Below are 22,402 nucleotides of genomic sequence, written 5' to 3'. Positions count from 1 at the left end.
TCAAGTGACCCACATCACATTTGCAGATAACTCAAGTGACCCACATCACATTTACATATCACTGAAGTGACCCACAGCACATATACAGATCAATCAACTGACCCACAGAATATTTACAGATCACTCAAGTAACCCTCATCACATTAAAACATCACTAAAGTGACCCACGTCACATTTCAGATAACTCAAGTGACCCACAGCACATTTACAGATCAGTCAAGTGACCCTCATCACATTTACAGATCAGTCAAGTGACCCTCATCACATTTACACGTCACAAGTGACCCACATCCCATTTGCAGATAACTCAAGGGACCCACAGCACATTTACAGCTAAATCAAGTGCCCCACAACTCATTTACGCATCACTCAAGTGACCACATCACATTTGCAGACAACTCAAGTGACCCACAGGACATTTGCAGAAAACTCAAGTAACCTCGATCACATTTACACATCACTCTAGTGACCCACATCACATTTACGCATCACTCAAGTGACCCACAGCACATATACAGATGAATCAACTGACCCACAGAACATTTACAGATCACTCAAGTAACCCTCATCACATTTTGAGATAACTCAAGGGACCCACAGCACATTTACAGCTAAATCAAGTGCCCCTCAACTCATTTACGCATCACTCAAGTAACCACATCACATTTGCAAATAACTCAAGTCACCCTCAGCACATTTTCAGATAGCTTAAGTGACCCATAACACATTTACAGATCAATCAACTGACCCACAGCACATTTACACATGACTCAAGTGACCCACATCACATGTGCAGATAACTCAAGGGACCCACAGCACATTTACAGCTAAATAAAGTGCCCCACAACTCATTTACGCATCACTCAAGTGACCGCATCACATTTGCAGATAACTCAAGTGATCCACAGCTGATTTACTGATCACTGAAGTAACCCTCATCACATTTACACATCACTCAAGTGACCCAAATCACATTTGTAGATAACTGAAGTGACCCACAGCAGATGTGCAGATAAGTCAAGTGACCCATAACACATTTACAGATCAATCAACTAACCCACAGCACATTACAAGATCACTCAAGTGACCCGCGCAAATGTAATGCGCGGCCCCGCAGTGTAAGTGCAACCAGCCTTTATAGTGGATGGAAATAAATAATTTCTAGATAATTAAGTGTCCCGCGGCCAGTGGCGTATTTATAGGGAGGCCTTAGTTGGCTATAGCCCAGGGCGGCAATTTCAAAGGGTTATCAAATTTTAGGAATGATAGGCCAAGGAAATTAGTAGAACGGGAGAAGGGCAGGGAAATTTGTATAGTCGTTAATAAATCTACCTCTGCCCAGACAGCGTAGGACCTTTGGTCAGTGAGTAACCGAAACAGAGGCCTAGGGAGTTTGCAAGCATGTGAATGATCAAAAGAGTGACCTACAGAGGGAGGAACCAGGTCAATGAGAAATCTAGAACATGTGCGAGCAAGTGAAAGACCAAAACAGTGACCTAGGGTGCGTGTAATCACGTGAATGACCAAAAGAGTGCCCTAGAGAGTGTGAAAGCATGTCAATGACCAGCGCAGCACAATGGACCTGGAGTGCATGCAAGCATGTGAATAACCAAAAGAGTGACCAGGAGTGCTTGCAAGCATGTGAATGACCTAGAGCATGTGCAAACATGTGAATGACCTAGACCTAGAGCATGTGCAAACATGTGAATGACCAAGACCTAGAGCATGTACAAACATGTGAATGACCTAGACCTAGAGCATGTGCAAACATGTAAATGATCAAAAGAGTCACTCCCAGCAAGGAATCATGTCAGTGATCACCAAAAAGATTGAGCTAGAGCTTGAGCCAGCATGTGAGTGACAAAAACAGTGTGCAAGCGTGTGAATGACAAAAACAGTGTGCAAGCGTGTGAATGACTAAAAGAGTGACTAAAGAGTGTGTAAGCATGGGAGTGACCAAAAAAGAGTGACTTAGAAACACGAGTGTACTTGCAGGAGTGGAGGTAGGCCAAGCGAGTTATAGCATAGAGTGGCGCATTCGTGGAAGGAGTGGTCAAGAAAACTAGACAAGAATGGAAGAAGGGCTGCAAAATTCGTGCATCCCGCAGGCGGCAAAACCATAAATGCGCCTCTGCCCGCGGCACATTTCTAAATCACTCAAGTGGCAAAGATCGAGCACCCTTGTACTAAACCCCGTGATTGTCTATAATTCCGGACACCAGTGTATCTCTGGCTTGCATTGATAACGAGGTCAAAGCTAATTCGAAACGAAGTCATCTCCGAAATGGACAACGAAACCGACATCTATACATTTCCACCAGCGCTGTCCGATCCCGACCCGAAACCGTCTGTTTCGCGCCAAAAAATGCCGCCAAGCACTCGTCGCCAAAGCTCTTGCACATCCGGATATGCTTCAGATGGCCGGGATCAAATACGGGAGTGTGAACAGTGATCCCGGAGGAGAAATTCCCGGACACGCACGCAAGAAACAAACGATAATGGGATCGAACCTTTCTCGGCCTCATCTCGAGAGGTGAGTCCTATTCGATTAATCCGATAATTATAACTGAAAAATAATCGGATCACTCGGTTTTTAATCGGATATGTCCTCAAATTATCTTAAGTGTTACGACTTTCTAAGAGATTCCTCTCATTATCAATTATGTACATTGAAATTACACGGTATAATGCTAATCTGTGGAGAAAATATCATAGAGGGATTATATCGTTATATCGAGAGGCAGCAGTTAGACATTTCCAAACAAGACTTGGAAAAGTGTCGTTGTAGAGGAGTTTATCGTTATATCGAGAAGAAGCAGTTTCAAATTAGAATGTAGACATTTTCAAACAAGGCTTGAAATAATATCGTTCTAGAGGATAGTCGTTACATCGAGAGACAGCAGTTTCACATTATAATATCGACATTTCCGAACAAGATTTTAAAAGGGGGGGGGCGTTGTAGAGGGAATTATTGTTATATCGAGAGGAAGCAGTTTCACATTATAATATCGACATTTCCGAACAAGATTTGAAAAAGTGGGGGGGGGGGCGTTGTAGAGGGAATTATCGTTACATCGAGAGGAAGCAGTTTCACATTACGATATTGACATTTCCTAACGAGACGAAAAAATATCGTAGTAGAGGAATATATCGTTATATCAAGAGACAGCAGTTTAGCATTAGAATGTAGACATTTTCAAACAAGACTTGAAAAAAATATCGTTGTAGAGGATTATCGCTTTATCGAGAGGTAAAGAGTAAAGACATTTCAAACAACACTTAAAAGGTATCGTTGTAAAGCGATTTATCGCTACATCGAGAGGCAGCAGTTCGACTTGAAAAGTGACGTTGTATCGAGATTATCGTTATATCAAGAGGTGGCAGTTTAACATAACAGTATAGACAATTTCAAACAAGACTTGATAAAGCATCGTTGTAGAGGGATTATCGTTATGTCGAGAGAGCGTTATGATATCAAAATTTCCAAACGAGACTTGAAAAAAAAATATCGTTGTAGAAGGACATATATCGTTATATCAAGAGACAGCAGTTGAAGTATAGGCATTTTCAAAGAAGACTTGAAAACCGTCGTTGTGGAGGGAATATCGTTATATCGAGAGGCAGCAGTTAGAGTACAGACACTTCTATCAGGACTTGAAAATAATCGTTGTAAAGAGATTATCGTTATATCGAGAGGTAGCAGTTCAACGTTGGAGTGTAGACATTTCGAACAGGACTTGAAAAGTATCGTTGTAGAGAGATTATCGTTACATCGAGAGGTAGCAGTTCAACATTAGAATGTAGACATTTCGAACAAGACTTGATAATACTGTATGTCGTTGTAGAGGGAGGGAGGGAATTCATCGCTATATAAAATATAGCTGCACACACAGGGAGGTTTCACTGCATATCAATTGACAATTTAATTGACAATATCTTGATTTATAATTAATGTTTTTTTGGTAATTATTATTATTATTATTATTGTACATTAATTCACAGGCATGATAATATGAAGGACATTAATGAATGAGGAAATACAATATATTTCCTGTTTCTCCTGAAATGTTTTGGCTTTTCCGGAGGAAAAAAGTGGCGGATAAAAAGACTATAACACCCTGCGTATGTGAGAACGGTGAGTACATGATTTGCACATTGATCCATTCATGTCATGGGTGGAGGTACGGAGGGGCGGCAAATGTAAAGCTGATTGATCTAATGTATATGACCCCCCCCCCCACCCACAGTAATCATCATGACCCCCCGCTCCCAAAATTTCAAGTCCATCTCCGCCCATGATTCATGTTGATTCATGTTGTACTTACACTTATGGCAGAAAAAAAAAATCGCAATATGCATGGGATACGACTAAATTAGTGACTCGAATAGAACAGCATGTTACAGACATGTCATCTTCATTTCATGTGTCAGATCTCATTAATGATGGAGGGGGGCCTCCTATCATGTACAGCGGCGTATTTACGGGTTGGGGGGGGGGATGCTCAGCCGGCTATAGCCCCGGGGGTGGCAAGTTCAGAGGGGGGTGGGAAATTTGAGGAATGTGTGGCCAAGAAAATTAGTAGAACGGGAGAAGGGCGGCAAAATTTGTATGTATAACCTCCACAATGAATCCGCCTCTGCCCAGACAGCGAGGGACTAAGCCAGTGATTGAGTGAGTGACCGAAATAGTGGCCAAGAGAGTTGTGAGCATGTGAGTGAGAAAAAGAGTGATTTAGAGCGTGACCAAGCATGCGAATGACCAAACGAATGACCAGGTTAGTGAGTGAGCTAGAGTGTTATGCAAGCACGTGATTGACCAAACCAGGTGTGCCAGCATGTGCATGAAAAAAAAAACCAGTATGCGAGCATGCGAGTAAACTAGAGAGAGTGCCAGCATGTGAGGGACCAAAACAAGATGTGCAAGCATATGAGTGACCAAAACAGGTGTGCAAGCATATGAGTAACCAAAACAGGTGTGCAAGCATGTGAGTGGAAAAAAAACAGTATGCATGTGCGGGACCTAGTGCAAGCATGTGGGGGACCTAGAGTGTGTGGAAGCATGTGAGTGACCAAAACAGGTGTGCAAGCATGTGAGTGACTGAAAGAGTGACTTTAGAGACACAGCGTTCTTGCAGGAGTGGGGAGGGTAGTGGTGGCCAAGCGGGTTATAGCAAATGGTGGCGAAGCGAAGAAGGGGAGTAGTCATGTGAAAATTAGACTTGATACGAGAAGGGCGGCTAAATCCATGTAACCCACGGGCGGCAAAACCATAAATGCCCTCATGCATCGGATGTCCCTTGGGGCCCATGCGTTAAAGATAGCCCGAATCGGGCGAATTGCTAGACACATATCGTGATATGCAAACAGGACCTTGCTGTTTTAGTGCAGTGTTTCTGAACATTTTTTGGCCCATGACCACCTTTGGACAATATTTACTTCTCCTGACCCCCCTGTCTTATCTCACGCGTGTATCCAGAGGGGGGTGCAATAGGGGCTATCGCAGCTCCCAAGAGCCAAGAAATGAGGAAAAAAAATTATCTGTCCCGTAAAATACGGGACGATTCCACTGACGTAATGGCGTCCTGCCTCCACTGCATTCGCAGCTGATGGGTCTTTCATACCGACTTTATTCGCAGCTGAAGATGCCCGCCTCTGCTTCACATGTGGCTGGACATATCGCCTCGGCTTTATTTGTCGCTTGTGGTGTCTGCCTTTGCTCCATTCGTAATTGAAAATATCCGCTTAGGCTTTATTCGCAGCTGAAGATGTCTGCCTCGGCTCATGCCAACGCCACATTGCTCGTGCGCTGAACCAGGGGTCGCGATGGGGACAATCGCCTGTCCCAAGAGCCGAAAAATGTATCGGTCCCGTAAAATACGGGACGATTAATACGACGACACCCTAGATCGGCGCCTATCTTATCTAGGGACCCCTCACCCAGGAGCAAAATCCTTTCTACTTAGTGGATTGATTTTTTTAAGAAAAATTGGAGAAAAAAATTTAGAAAATTTCAGGTGTTTTCTAAAATTAGTGAATAAGAATTTTATTAATATAAGGTCTATCTTTGTACCACAGTGCCGTCTGTACTCATGGGGCCCACCCCGGGACTTGAAATGCAGAGGAGGGCCATTCCATGATAGTGAGATCTAGTAAGAATGTGTGAGAGCAAGTATATGAACTGGCAGGCAGTTAATTCTAGCCAGGTGAAGGGCCCTCGAAAATTTTCTCCGTCGGAGGGCCTATGCTGTTGTAGAGAGGGTCCTTCATGCCCCCCACACACACACACACAATGTGACAAGGGATAAGCAACACATGGGCATCTATTAGTTAATGCAGGTGAATGGGCGTGGGGAGCCATGTTCAGGAGACCATATGTATCCAGGGCTGCCTTTAATAGACGCAGGGCCCCAGTGCGGGACTAATTTTTTTTTAACAAACAAATTTTGAAAACCCCTGAATTTCAAACCTTAAAATTTATCAAAAAAAAGTCAATTTTATTGTGAATAAATTTTAAAATGAAATTACAATTTAGTTTGTGTAAAATTTCTAAATATCATAAAAAATTGTGGAGGGATCTGAATTTTTTTTTTCGAAATTTTAAAATTTATCATAAAAATTGATTTCAGGTTTTAAATTGAATGAATTTCAAAATTAAATTATAATTGTTATTCTAAATAGCAATTAAAATTGTTCTTTTGTACATTTTTATTGTTTAACAATAGAAATTGTTTTCTAAATTTCAAATTCAAAATTTCTAAATACCATTAAAAATTAATGAAAGAATTTAAATTTTTTGAAATTAAAAAATTTTATCAAAAATTCATGTTTAATTTAAATAAATTAAACATGAAATTAATTAATAAAAAGTCTCACATCATAAAGAACTTAAATTTCAAAATTTTTTAATTAGTCGAAAAAGTTTAAATCAATAATTTAAATAAAATTTTGAAATTACATTACAATTATTTCTTATAAAGTTATAAATGCCATAAAAATTGCAGAAGACTAATTTGAAATTCATAAATGCACCCAAATATTCAGTTTTAGTATAAATAAATTTTAAAACATTAATTAATTAATTAATTTAAAAATTCTAAATATCATGAAATTTGAGGAATGAATCTGACCCTATGAAATCTTGAAATTTATTTTCAAAAATTAAATTCGGTTTTAATTATATAAACTTTGAAATTAAATTTCAATTATTAATTAGTTCTAAATATTATATAATAGAAATTATTGAATAATTTGAATTTTTTAAATTTCAAAATATATCGAGAGAAATTAAATTTATTTGTAAATTTGATTATTAGTTATTTTGTTACGGCAATTGTAAATATAATAATATTTATCGGAAAATTCAAATTCAGTTTCAATTTAAATAAATTTAAAAAATTAAATTTTTGCCAATTTTTTTAAAAATTAAAATTTTAATTTAAAAATTTTAAATATAATAAAAAAAAATTAACTCATTGTAATTTAAATAAATTTTCCATTATAATTATCTGATGTCAAGTTCTAAATATCATAAAAATTGCGGGAGACTCTAATTGTGAAATTTTAAAATTTATACAAAGAAATTATACATTCAGTTTTTATTTAAATAAATTTTAAAATGAAATAACAATCATTAAACTAACTTTTATAAAAAAAATTCTAAACACCGTAAAAATTGTAGAATGAATGTGACTTTTGAAATTTTGAATTTTTTTTGGAAATACCAAATTGTTTTTAAATTTAAATAAATTTTAAAAAATAAATTGTAATTATTTAACATAAAAGTTTTAAATACCATAAAAGTGGAGAAGTTTTTGAATTTCGAAGTTTAAAAATTTATAAAAAATATTGATTGAAATTTTAAAAGTTAAACCAGTTTTAAAAATTAATCAATCAATATATAAAGTCGAATCCCGTTATAACAAACTCTAAGAGACCGGAGAAATCACATCGTTATAACAAAATTTCGTTATAAAGAAATTTCAGGTTTGCATTGTTGTTATGTAAACTTATTTGAGGGATTAGAAAAGTATTCGTTAAAACGAGATTTTGGCTATAACGGTATTCGTTAAAACAGAATTCGACTGTATATATAAACACAGTGAAACCCCTCTTAGCGGTCCCCCCTCCCTCTTAATGCGGTCACCCTTCTTTTTACGGGCAAATAATAATTTCCCCTTGTATAACGAAAGTATGCATCTCAAACCCCCTAATTAACGGTCACCCCCCTCTTTTACGGACGAGTTTTCTTTTGTCCCGTCGGTGACCGCAAAAGAGAGGTTTCACTGTATCATAAAAATTTAAATTTTTAAAACTTCGACGAAATTGGATTCAGTTTTAATTCAAATAAATTTTGAAATAAGATTATATAATCACTAATTAATTTTTACAAAAATTCTGACCATCATGTGGAGTGTGATCAGAATTTCAAAACTTAACTCATAAAAAAATCAATTTAGTTTTTTTATGAAATTTTAGAGAAATTTTGAAATTGAAGTTTAAAAATTTTTTTGAATACCTCGAAATAAAATTTCAATGGTAAATTTAAAGCCTTTTTTTTTATGGGATATCAAAGAACTTTTTTTCCGTTTTTGAAGCTTTTTGTCACCTTAATTTGCTTTTTACGGATGGGGGGGAAAAGAAATTCCGAAAATTTGGAAAAAGTGGGAAAAAAAAATGGCGGAAATACTTTTTCCTTTGTCATTTTTACATAAAAAGGTAGCTTTTTCGTGGAGATGAATGATGAGTTATGAATGATTTATGATATAAAATTCCTTTCCCCCTTCTTTTTTAGTCCATTCGAGTGAAAATTATCATATTTCTGCTTTTTATATATATTTTAAACTTTTTTCCTCTTTTTTTTCTTCATTTTGTGACGCGAATGTCAATTTTTTTCTCATTTTTAGCTCTTTTTTTCCCCCCTCCACGGGAAATTTTTGAATTCTTTCTTCTTGAGTGAATTTATCGGTGATTGAAATATTGCAACTTTCGATTGATGATATATAAGTAGAGCCCGGATTATATGCACTGAAAAAAGTGCCGGGATATGCTCTAAGAATTTGCAATTATGCACTTACAAATGTCAAAATATGCATACAAAACCCCAAAATATTCACTTAAAAATATCAAAATATGCTTTAAAAAATTCAAAATATGCATTAAAAAATGCAAAATATGCATTAAAAAATGCAAAATATGCATTAAAAAATTCAAAATATGCATTAAAAAATTCAAAATATGCATTAAAAATTCAAAATATTCATACAAAATCCGAAAATATGCACTTGAAAATGTCAAATATGCATACAAAACCCGAAAATATGCACTTGAAAATGTCAAATATGCATACAAAACCCGAAAATATGCACTTGAAAATGTCAAATATGCATACAAAACCCGAAAATATGCACTTGAAAATGTCAAATATGCATTAAAAAATCAAAATATGCATACAAAACACCAAAATATTGAGCTTAAAAATGCCAAAATATACATGCAAAACCCTAAAATATGCACTTAAAAATATCAAAATATGCAATAAAAAAAATTTAAAATACACACAAAAGAACTCAAAATATGCACTAAAAATATTCCATAACTGATTAGACTTTCCAACTTTATTTGGGAATTATGCGTAATCGCCGGTAAAAGTTATAAATGTAGTGAAATTTTTTATCGGACTTTTTCTTCACATCGAGAGACGATTGGTGATTATGCACATTATCACTCTTTTACACACACAGTAACATATACATTTTAAGATTGAAATGTATAGGAACCAATTGCGATCGAAGCCAAGCTTCGTATAAATGTTAAAGTCGTATAAGCAAAGTTCCACTGCATATCGTACTCTCCATTAGCGGACACTCTCCGTTAGCGGACAAAATGTTTGGCCCATGGATGTCCGTTATCGAGAGGTTCTACTGTTCGTATCTTGTCTTGGTAGTCCTTCAGTTAGTCAACTTATGCTCACTTCCACTTTATTGCAGTAGGATTCTATTTCCAGTTTCATGTTTTCCTTATCCTGACACTGAATGTTAGTCAGATTATAAAACATAACAATTTATTATTGTAACAATTAGTTAGGAGTACAACGACGTGCTTACATATCAACACAACAAGCAAAACTAAACTTGTAAACAAAGTACGCACAAGAAGACGCTTGAAGAGGGTACGCCATCTACGAAAACAGTAGACGCAAACAAAAACAATCATGCGCATAAAAAGAAGCGTGAGGAGGGTGCGCCATCTATACAAACTATGACGCACTACAGTACTCCCCCTCCAGTGAAAGACGGAACATTTACACGTCACAACGACGTGCTTGCATATGAACAGAACAAGTAAAACTAAACTTGTAAACAAGTACGCAGGGCCGCAACTAGATACTTGGTCACCCGGGGAAAGCCAGAATTTTGGCGTCATTTGCATGTAGAGGAAGCAGTTAAAGGGTGATTTTGGCTACCCTTTTGATTCAACGCCCGAGGCACCAGACCCGCCTGCTCCCCCTCCCTAGTTGCGGCCCTGCAAGTACGCACAAAAACAACTATACGCATAAAATAGTTGTTTTTGTGTAGTGCGTCTTACTCTTTGTAGATGGCGTACCCTCCTCAAGCGTCTTCTTGTGCGTACTTTGTTTACAAGTTTAGTTTCACTTGCACTGTTGATATGTAAGCACGCCGTTGTGACGTGTAATTTTTTTTTCTTTCACTGGAGGGGGAGTACTGTAGTGCGTCATAGTTTGTATAGATAGCGCACCCGTACTGTACTTATATTTACACAGATATTCGATGGCGAACTATGTTTGCCGGGCCGAGGGTCAGTATCTCTTACACAGATATTCGGCCGAATACCTTAGGGATCATTCAATTATTACTACGTCAGCCTCGATACGGAGAGGGGATTTCGGGTTTACTGATTTTTTGATGCTGGGGAAGGGGGAGTGTTTGGATGATGCTTACGTCATCAACAACCCTTTATAAAAATATGAAATATTCTTAATGGCATCTTACTCTTGGTGTACCAAAAACAAGAAAAACCTTTCCGTGGTTTGTGGGCACCTGAACTACTATTCGTATTGATAAGGCCTCTATAGAGCCACTTTAATGATCTCTAAATGTTCCGCGGATCCTTCAAATTAAATGTGTCTGGACCTCTTAAGTGTTCTAGAAATTCGCTTAAGTGCTCTAAAACTGTTCCATATGTCACTTAAGGGATTTCTAAATGTGCCACGCTTAAGTGGTCTGGAACTGCGCCACGGGTCACTGAAGTAATCTGTAAATGTGCCGTGGCCACGGGTCACTCAAATGATCTGTGAATGTACCACGATGATCTCAAAATATGCCACTGGTCGCTTAAATGCTCTGGAATTGTGCCAAGGGTCACTTAACCGATCCGTGAATGTACCACTTAATTCATTTTTACAAAATTAAGTTTATGGTGGCGGACACGTCAGATAACTCCGAGATCCACATTCGGCCCGCGGGCCATGAATTAATCATATACGGCTTAGAAAGAGGATCCTAAAATTTAGAGTTCTTAGCCTTCAAATAGCATCGAAATTAACAGAAATCGATCTTCGATCTCAATATGAGTTAGGCCGGGATTACACTATAAAAGTTTTGTAAAAGCTCTTTGATAAAACTTGAAAAATTCAACCAACAAGATCACCAGGTTAACCTATGCGCGCCTATTGGTTGAATTTTTCAAGTTTTATAAAAGATCTTTTGTCAAACTTTTTTATAGTGTAATTCCGGCCTTAGGAGTGAAGTGGCAGAACTGACGAAATATTGCTGATCGGGGGTGGTTTGAAAATGGCGAAAACTGCTGACGTTATACTTGAACGGTTCCCCCTAAGCATTATTTGGACAAACCGAATATTCAGCAAAAGGGCCGAATGGTAGCCGAATATTCATTCGTCCCATCTCTAGACCCTTTCAAGCGGCAGAGAATTTTTAAGGAAAAAGGAATAATCGGGCAAAAAAGATGACTAGAGACAAACTCCTCTTATTCTTCTTAAGCCTTGAAGATTCTGCAAAACGCCACGATGTCCTCGAAGACGACTTTTCCAAATATTTTTCTTTCATTCGTTCACTTTCCTTTTTTCCCGTGTATTTGCGTCCCGTTTGTTCCGTGAAACCAATCTCATCAGGAAAATTCTTTTTTCCTCAACCGAGGAGAGAACAAACTTTCCTCTATAAGGAGGAAAAATTCGTTCCTCTGAAATTTTTCCAATTTTCATCAAGAAAATATTTAATCCATATCTTTTATAATCGGAGATTAGTTTGATTATTTTTCAATCTGATTAAATAGTGGCAATCATAATTTAATTAGTTTGTTTTTATGCAGTGCAAAATAATTATTACTAATGTTGTTTGTTTTATTTTTTGTGATAATTCTTAACAGAATCGTCTTGAAGTCTTTGAACGAATCAATGAAGACTTACGGTATAACAGTTTTTCAACCTGTGGTTCGTGCGTACTTTGTAGGGGGGGGGGGGTCCGCGGTATCATTATAATGGTCACTGTTTTGGTCACTTCCGTATTCAGACGTTTCCCCCCCCCCCTAAGTCACTGTTTTCGTTATTCCCATGCTCGCACACTTTCTTGGTCACTCTTTTTGTCTCTCACTGACCTGGTTCTTCGCTCTCTAGGTGACTGTTTGCGTCACTTCCATACACACACACACACACACACTCACACACACACACACACACACTCTCTCTCTCTCTCTCTCTCTCTCTCTCTCTCTGGTCATCCCCATGCCTGCACATTTTGTTCGTTACTCTTTTTTGCCTTTCACTGACCTGGTTCCTCACGCTTACGCACTCTCTAGGTCATTGTTTTTGGTCACTTCCATACTTACACACTCCCTGGGTCACTGTTTCGGTCGTTCCCATGCTTGCACACTTTCTTCGTCACTTTTTTTCTGCCTCTCACTGACCTGGTTCCCCGCTCTCTAGGTCATTGTTCTGGTTATTTCCATACTTACGCACTTTCTTCGTCACTTTTTGCCTCTCACTGACCTGGTTCCTTGCTCTCTAGGTCATTGTTTTGGTTACTTCCATACTTACGCACTCCCTAGGTCACTGTTTCGGTCGTTCAAGCTTGCACACTTTCTTCGTCACTTTTTTTCTGCCTCTCACTGACCTGGTTCCTCGTTCTCTAGGTGACTTTTGGATCACTTCCATACTTACACACTCTCTGGTCATCCTCATGTTTACACATTTTGTTCGTTACTTTTTTTTGTCTCTCACTGACCTGGTTCCTCACGCTGACGCACTCTCTAGGTCATCGTTTTGGTCACTTCCACGCTTACACACTCTCTAGGTCACTTTCTTCGTCACTTCCATACTTACACACACTCCATAGGTCATTGTTTTCGTCACTTCCATACTTACACACACTCCATAGGTCATTGTTTTCGTCACTTCCATACTTACACACTCTCTATTCACTGTTTTGGTCATTCCCATGTTTGCACACATTCTTAGTGACTCTTTTTTTTGTCATTCACTAACTTCCCACTATATCACTCTAGGTCACTCTTTTGGTTACTCCCATGCTCACACACTCTCCAAGCTACTTTTTGGCCGCTCAGTGACCTGGTCCCTTGCTCTCTAGGTCGCTTACATGGTTGCAAACTCTAGGTCATTCGTTTGATCATTGACTGGCCTAGTCCCTTACTCTTTCGGCAGAGGTGGATTCGTGGTTTATGGTTTATCACCATATCACCATAGGCGGATATAGACTTGGAACTCTGGGGGGGGGGCACGGTCTTATTGCTGGGGGGAGGGGCATGATGGTGATGATGTCAATTCATATACACATTAGATAAGTCGACTCCACCTTTGACGCTGGGCAATGCAATGCCCCCCCCCCTCCGTATCTCCGCCCATGCATATTACTGTAAGCAATGCAAATTTTGCCGCCCATCTCCCATATTCTACTAATTTTCTCGACCACTCGTTCGTTAAATTTGCCGCTCCTTAGAACTCACCGCCATGGGCTATAGCCACCTCCAGCCCACCACCAAATACGCCTCTGATCCATCGGTGCCACCAACTTAAACCTCCGACGTATTACAGCACAGGGGTGTCCCATAAATTTGTAAATAGTTTAAAAAGCCTGAAAAATTGAAAGATTTGGTACATTTGAATGTGGTTTGCGAAAAAATTACTCTCACGAAGGGAGCTTTTTTTTTTTTTTGGTACAGGAAAAAAAAAATTGTTAAAATTTTTGTCGATAGAGGGCTCTGCAAGAAAGAAAGTTACAGGAAATATACAAATCTCAGAGTTCTATAAAATTCAGGGTGCACGATGAACAGCTCATTTCTGAATCTTCCTGTTACTGGCGCTTACATAAGATTCTAATTGGGATATTGTCGTTGGTGGATAAAACACTATTGGTGAAGTTCTTTTACCTCAGCTACGTACGGCTGAAACTTTACGAATATTCCGGATACAGAAAGAAGAGGTTGAAGATTCAGCTACAAACATTCCTGCCGGACTTTCGTGCAGCGCCCCCTATCGACACAGCGCCAGAGTGACGTGGTGGTAAGATGCTTGTCTACAACCGAAGGTTTCTGTCACGGTCCCGGGTTCGAACCCGAGGAAGGATGCAGGTAAGGTATTTTTCCTAACGAACTCGAGGCGACCACCGATAGACAGCGCCTTCATTTCCAACCCATTCTCATTAATGGCAGTAAATTGCGATGCGGCCAGAGTTGGTGTTTGGTGAAGTAGCCCCCTCTATCGACAAAAATTTGAACTATTTCCTGCACCAGAAAAAATCCCTCCTCCATGAGAATAACTTCTTCACAAACAGCATTCAAATATCCGAGGATGATGTCACTCTCGGCTATCCATACGGAAATTTTTAACAGCTGGCTGATGCGAAGATGAATTTCGGGAAAGAGAGGAAAATTCAATGGCCCCTTGCGGGGAATCGAACCCACATCCTCTCACTTGCCGGGTGAGCGCACTAGACCATTCATGTTTTTCTCAACAGCCGGGCCCTGACATCAGTCAAACTGGACCACGGGGAGGGATTAAACAATTTCATTTCTCCCATTTATTCCCTATTAGTCGAGTGTATGACTGGACAGGGCCGCAACTAGATGCTTTGTCAGCCTGGGTAAGGACTCATTTTGGTGCCTCGTGTAATGTATAATGTGGTAGGGATTCTTAAATTATGGGTTGGGACACAAACTTGGGTCTCAGGGTCTTCAAAGATGAATCTACTAATAGCAAGGCATTCTTGAGCTATCGTGTGTGTGGCCATGACCCAAACTTGATTCACTGGGGGCTTTTGAGATGGCTTGTACAAATTCACTTACAGGCAGGGATTCTTTATCTATGGGCTGAACGGGACCATTCATGGACCGAACTAAAACCCCAAGCTCACGGTTGCTGACACTGCCACCAGATGGCGACTTATCCGAGGATGATGTCACTCTTCGCTACGTCAAAAATTTTCGTATGGATAGTGGAAAGTGACCATCTGGTGGCAGTGTCAGCAACTGCGAGCTTTGTCCTGAGTTAGGTCCGGTGGTCCATGTACGGTCCCATTCAGTAAATATGAGCTCCAAAGAAAGGTGGAGATATTCGTTGCCTTTGTAATCCAGTGGTCTAGGGCAGTGTTTCCTCAACCGTCGGGCCCTGATATCATTCGTGTTTAACCGGGCCTTCGACTCACAAAAAGAAATGAAACCGGGCCACGGGCTTCAAAAGGTTGAGAACCACTGCCTTAGACCAGTGGTACACGGACCGGTTTCATTCATTTTTGTGAATCGAAGGCCCGGTCAAACACGCGACTGATGGGAAATAAATATGTAAAAAATGAAGCGGTGTACCACGTACGGCCCGATTTGACCGATGTCAGGGTCCGGTACCGGGCCGCGGCCCAGTGGTTGAGAAACACCGGTCTAGTTCGCTCACCCGGCAAGTGAAAGGATGTGGGTTCGATTCCCCGAAAGAAGCAGATGAAATTTCTCCCTTTCCCAAAATTCACCTTCGCATCAGCCGGCAGTCAAAAAAACCATCGTATAGCACAGGGATTCCCAACGTGGGCGTTAACGCCCCCTTGGAGGCGATGGAATGTTCCGAGGGGGGCGGTGGAGGCTACGGGTTGGTAACATGGGATCCTATGGGTTAGATTGCGTTGGGGGGCACCTTCCAAAAAATATGCGCATTCCTTCAATAATAATGAATTTTTAAAATGTTTGCGAACTTATATGGGGGAACACCCTGTACTTCCAAATAAAACGCTACGAAATGAATTTCGTCCGAAGTAAATTTGATTTTTTAAGGGAAAAAAACGTCTCCAGGTCGAGAAAAATTTCTTTTAGAATTCAAAAACCTTTAAAAAAGTATGTAATTATATTTGTTTGTGGAACGTTTTTTCCTTTTTTCCCCTCTCGCATCAATTTTCAAATAAATTTTCCTTCCTTCTTTTATCATCGAAAAAAAACGGAAAAACGTCGAAAAAAGAACCTTTTCTTCTTCTTCGCCCCAAATTTCCCTTTTTTGGGGAAAAACTTTTTTTTTACGATTCTTTCGAGGGGAAAAAGTTTATTGATTTTTTTTTTATTTTGAATGAATGTGACTTTTTTTGAATCTTTATGACTTTCGATGACGTTTGCGCGATATTTTCGATTTATTTTATTGATTTTTTTAATTAAAAAATGCATATATGCTACGGTAAATGCGATAAATCAGTTATTAGGGGGCCGTTCAAGTATTACGTCAGCAAATTTTCAGCTATTTCTGAACTCCCCATTCCCCCACCGCCTTGTTAGCAAAAGTCAGCAAAATTTTGTCAGCTCTGCCCCCCCCGCACCTCCTAACGCGTATTGGTGGGCTCAGAGACGTACGCGGATGGTTCATCGGGCGGAGGGGGGGGGGGGGTTCGTGCTCTCCCCCCTCCCCAGACGTATCACGGGCCATTCCCGGCCTATCTGGCGGGATTCAAAATAGCAGCCTTTGGGAAAAAGAGGGAAACAGTTTTCATTTCGTCTCAGAGTGTCCCAAGACCAAAGAGTTCCATTTTAAATTACCAGACCGGGACAAGATAGCACCTCCTAGAGATAGAAAGCCTATGCACACAATGGTTGCCACAAACGTCATTCGGACTACCTAGCAAGTTTGACGCATTTTGAAGCACAACCTCCTATTTCGTTTCTTCTTATTTTGGCGTAGAATCTTCCTGATCGGCTCACAAATACCGCATAGTGATTGGATGTGGGAGCATAGAAATCGCCAATTCTGAGCCTGATCATTTCTTTTCCTCACAACGATGATACTGGCATGAGCAGGGAATTTTTTTTCCCTGAATATTCTGAGGGAAAATGAACTACTTACTGACGTCACAAGCAGAGTACAGAGGCCTTCTATCTCTAGGAGGTGCTGGACAAGCTGACACTCTGGATAAACGACGCTTCATCAGATGCAAATCGCATATTAAAACTTGTGAAACATCTTGAAAGATGCAAAACTGAATTCAGACGTCCAATTAAACCGGACAGACGATTCCAACGACTCCGAATATACCGTTCAGAAACGAAGACCCAAAAATCCCTAGCCAGCATCCGATGATCACAAGACTCAGGAGTGAAGAAAGATCAATCCAGGCAGCCTTTCTTCCCTAGGAGATACCCTCTACATCCCAATTACAGCATCCGGATGTGGATGGTCATTGAGTGTAAATTAGCGTGTGCTTAATCTTTTTTGTATATATATATATTGGGCGTGAGCGATCATCAATCAAACAATCCCCAGACGCACCAAAAATTAGTTTAACGCAATAAAATTTATTTTTTTAAAAACGAAAATTTCGCATTTCATTCATTTTTATAATCAATTTCTGTTAATTTCAATGCTATTTGAAGGGTAAGAACTCAAAATTTCTCTTTAAGAAATTCATTGCGACCCCCACCCTCTAAGCCACGTATGGTATTGGCTTGCGGAACAAATATGGCCCTGTGTAGGCTGATCATATTTCCTAACAAGAAATACGGGAAATTGGAATTCCAAATACGGGAATATACGGGACATCGCCAATTATCGCCAAAAATGACGCCAAAACCGAACAAAGTTGCCAAATATTGTTGAAATTACGGAAAAATCACAATGGCGGCACAAAAAACCACTTGCAGTGGATTAAAATGAATTCCACGAAAAAAACTTTCACCAAGACAAATGTGGGAGATTCATATTCTTATTTATTGTTCTAATTATCATAATATAATTTATGAGTTGAAAAATAATTTCAATCATTGACTTCAATAAAAAATAGAAATTCAAGTAGGCTTTGTGTAAAATACGGAAAAAACCGGGACACTTATGCCAAAAAGTCGGGACGGTCAAAAACCAGAAAATACCGGGACTGTCCCGGGAAATATGGGTGTATAGTCACCTTAGCCCTGTGGGTTATCTGATGCGGCTTGCCCCCCCCCCCCATCGAAAGCATAAAAATGAGCTAAGCTTCACATTTACAGATCGCTTAAAAGAGCCGCGGCCAGTGCCGTCTGAACGCATGGGCCCCACCCGGACCTCAAGAGAATAGGGTCCTCAGAAAAATGAGAAGTAGTTGTAATTTTTCAAGAATTTGCCAATAGGGCCTCAGAAAAAGCACTTAGCCCGTGATGCTCTTAAGACGGCCCTGCCCGTGGCACAATTCCAGAGCTTTTAAGCGGTCCGTGGCACATTTTCAGATCACTCGAGTAGGCCCACTGCACGTTCACGGATCACTTAATTGACCTGCGACGCAGTTCCAGAACACTTAAGCGATGTGACACATTTAGAGATCCCTTGAGTGACACGTGGAACAGTTTTAGAGAACTTAAGCGGCCCCCAGTGCGGTTCTACATCACTCAAGTTACCGGCGGCACATTCCGTGATTGCTTAAATGATCCGTAATTATTGCGTTGCGCAGTTTCAGACAACTTAAGTGGCCCGGATACATTTTCAGGTCACTTGTATCAGCGAAACATTTACAGATCACTAAAGTGGCCCTGTAGGGGAATTATCAATGTGGGAGGGGATGTTTCAGGTGCGCCCACAAACCCGCGAAAGGTTTTTTCTCGTTTTTGGAGCACCGAGTCAACACTTACTAGAGAATTTTCATCTTTTTCTTTTGTAGTGGGTGTTGTCTAAGTGAGATGCCATTAAGAATATTTCATATTCATTTTATAAAGGGTGGTTGATGATCAAATCATCCAAATGCATCATCCAACTACCCCCCCCCCCCAAATTGTCATCAAAAGTCAGAAAATCGGAAACCGCCTGATGATGACGTTATGATTTATCACATTCAAGTATTACATCATCATCGATGGGGGGGGGGGGGAGCTTCGGATTTGCTGACTTTTAATGACAAGGGTGGGGGAGAGGGGTTTGAAGGTTTCTTACGTCATCAACCACCCCTTTTTGAAGATAAGAAATATTCTAAGCTGCTGACGAAATTTTGCTGACGGGGGGAGGGGGGGGGCGAGGGGGTCAATAGCTGAAAAATAATACTTGAATGGTTCCTAATAACCGCATTTATCACATTCACCGCAACATATAGGGTGTCCGAGGAAGATCTTTATTATTTTAAAAATTGATACCAAAAATACGAAAAGGTGAAATGAAATGCAGTTTTGCGGCAAAAGAATGAAGAAGTAAAACAGTTTTTTTCAGTATCAGTTGCCTGATGTAGACGGCGCTACTTGCTCGGCAGGTGTAATAAGAAACGAAATGGATGCAGAAGGATGGATCGTTTCGTATTTTACAGATACCTATTTTTCCCGTACAATTAGCATATTGGGTGGAATGAAAAGTGGATCCGTGCTTTTTATCCTAGGGTTCCAGGGAAATAATTTTTCATTATAAATTCAGTTCTGACGGAATTCAATCCAATCAGATGAGAATACCGGGGGGGGGGGGGGGGGGGAAGGAGTAGATAAGACTAGGAGGCCACGAGAAGAAAATATTGGCCAATGGGGCCACAGATTGAAAAAAGGTTGAGAAACACTGCCGTAGAATTATGTGTACAAGCTGCATTGTGCCAATGATTACTTCTCAACCACCTCGTTCGGCATTTTGCCTGTTGTGGCGTTGTATAGTAGTAGTCTATTTCTTGTTTTGTATTTTATTGTCGCCATAGCAGAGAAGGCGCATTCGCATAGATATGATGTTGAAAAGTGCGCTAGAGTTGCTTTCTTCGTTAGATAAAGATACTCCTCTTGCAGTCCGAGCCAAAAAAGCAGCAACCGATGCCTCACTCTTTTGGTGAACTTACCTCCTTTGAGTGTGTGGAATCGGCGCAAAGATTAATTAATTCATCTCGTGTTCGCAAGCAATGGAATCTATTTTCTCCGCACTGTCTGCGAAATCAAATGGTGAAACAACCCGGTGGAGATTCTCAGCGGAAAAAGATGGAAAATACACACCAAAATTGCATCTTGCAATCTTGATCAGCGTTGACGAATGAGATTTTTCAGCTTATCCGAAAGTGGTGTCACTCTCCGCTGTTACTACGAAGGTTTCGACAGCTGGCTGACGCTAAAAGATGAAGAAACTTCAAGAAAGAAACTTCAACTGGCCTTGCGGGGACTGCCCACGCCCTCTAACGCGAAGGGTGAGCACCATTAAACTACAAAACCAACGAGTCCTCATCTTTCCTTAAGCTCGTGTGCGCTGAACCGACACCATCTACAGCAGAAGGCCTCTGCACTGTTTGGCGTAAGCGTCATTCAGACTACCTAGCAAGTTTTCTACATTTTGAAACACAGCATCCTATTTCGTTTCTTCTTGTTTTGGCGTAGAATCATCCTGGTTGGCTCACAAATACCGCATAGTGATTGGATGTGGGGCATAGAAATCGCCAATTCTGAGCCCGATCATTTCTTTTCCTCACAACGATGATACTGGCATGAGCAGGGAATTTTTTTTCCCTGAATATTCTGAGGGAAAATGAACTACTTACTGACGTCACAAGCAGAGTGCAGAGGTCTTCTATCTCCAGGAGGTGCTGGCTGAACCGACACCGTCTACAGCAGAAGGTCTCCGCGCGAAAAAGCGTTGGCGAATTTCGCTGAAGTCCATTTACACCTGTAGCCATTGGATGTAGCCAAAAAGCCGACGCATGCGATATGTTTACCCGCTTTGTTTTTTGCAATATATACAATGACTATAGGTGAAATGAACCTCTTCGAAAACGTCACTAGCTTCGCGCGGAGGCTTTCTGCTATAGATGGTGTTGGCTGAACGGGGCCGTACATGGAAAGCCAGGCCAAAGCTCACGCATTGTTGGCACTTTCTTTCTTTCAAACGGAGCACAACTCAGGTCTATCGCCATGGGCAATTTTACTACCCAGTGAGTTGTGACGGAAGTACCTAACAGTCTGAGTGCGTATCTAGTGTCGTGTATGATTTTTCAATGCTGCCATCTATATTTCAAAAGTGAAGTGAAATGCCTGAATAATTATACTGTTTAGGCCTGTTGCTCTTTGTGGCGAGACTTTTTAACGTGGAGATTTGGTGGTAACGGAGATAACGTGGCATTTGCGCCTTGAATTTGGGAACCACAGAAAATAAACTTCAGCCGACCACCACTGTTGGGGCTCGAACCCGGATCCCCGCGATGCGAGTCCGTCACTGTGACCACTCGACCACCATAACGGCACATTGCTGGCACTGCCACCAGATGGCGACTTATCCGATGAGTTTGTCATGAAAGAGAGCAATCAGTTCGACTTGAAAAAAAAAAAAAATTTTGAAGACCTTAAGTGGACCGCCACTTGGTTTTTTATTCATCTCCATAATATCTCGCGGCACCCCGGTCGGGAAACACTGGTCTAGGGCGTTCACCCGGAAAAGTGAAAAGACGTGGGTTCGATTCCCCGCAGGGGTAGTTGAATTTTCTCTCTTTCCTAAAATGTCAAAACCCTCGTTCAAGTTCGAGTGAAATGCGTCTCTGATTCGCTCGACGACACTTTCTTCTGATGTCGATTGTGGGCGGTGGTTTTTTGGGACTTGAAAGCACTAACCTCGGTTATAACGATACCTCGGTTATAACGACAAACTTTCGTGGAATCTTCGATGTTGTTATAAACGAGTGTGTGTTTACTGTGTACATAAAACTTTTTCTCTCCCCCTTCGGAGTTTTTTTTCCCTCCACGAGAATCGGACATTTATTGGATATTGATGGTCAATGTCCATTGGACGGAATAAACTGTGATCTCGATGGTATTTAGCGGTGGAATCGGATCCTTCCGCGGCTATTTTTAGCTCTTATTGCGGTCATCACTGACAGGTCACGTGGTTCCATCTCGCAATGTGGTGGCATTAACTCGGGTCTTTCTCTCTCTTTTGTTCATTTCTACCAGCAAATGTCTTTGATGAGCCTTAATCTTTCTCTTGAAC

The 22,402-nt window shown here is 40.4% G+C and overlaps 1 protein-coding gene across 1 annotated transcript in view; it reads left to right on the top strand.

The window, feature by feature from the left end:
• The first annotated feature begins 2,420 nt into the window (after positions 1 to 2,420).
• The window catches only part of LOC149089482 (uncharacterized), a 58,153-nt gene continuing 38,171 nt past the window's right edge, over positions 2,421 to 22,402 (top strand). Inside the window, exons 1-2 of the mRNA XM_089239790.1 lie at positions 2,421 to 2,533; positions 4,003 to 4,135. Of these exons, the coding sequence (XP_089095916.1) occupies positions 4,030 to 4,135 (106 nt within the window). The 5' untranslated portion in view covers positions 2,421 to 2,533; positions 4,003 to 4,029. The remainder of the gene's footprint in view (positions 2,534 to 4,002; positions 4,136 to 22,402) is intronic.

Source organism: Pholcus phalangioides, unplaced genomic scaffold (genome assembly GCF_987345545.1).
Source record: "Pholcus phalangioides strain wild (caught in Gottingen) unplaced genomic scaffold, Ppha-v1.0 ptg000002l_1, whole genome shotgun sequence".
Classification (NCBI taxonomy): domain Eukaryota; kingdom Metazoa; phylum Arthropoda; class Arachnida; order Araneae; family Pholcidae; genus Pholcus; species Pholcus phalangioides.
Note: the sequence above shows the minus strand (reverse complement) of the source record. Positions and strands in the feature narration are given on the sequence as shown.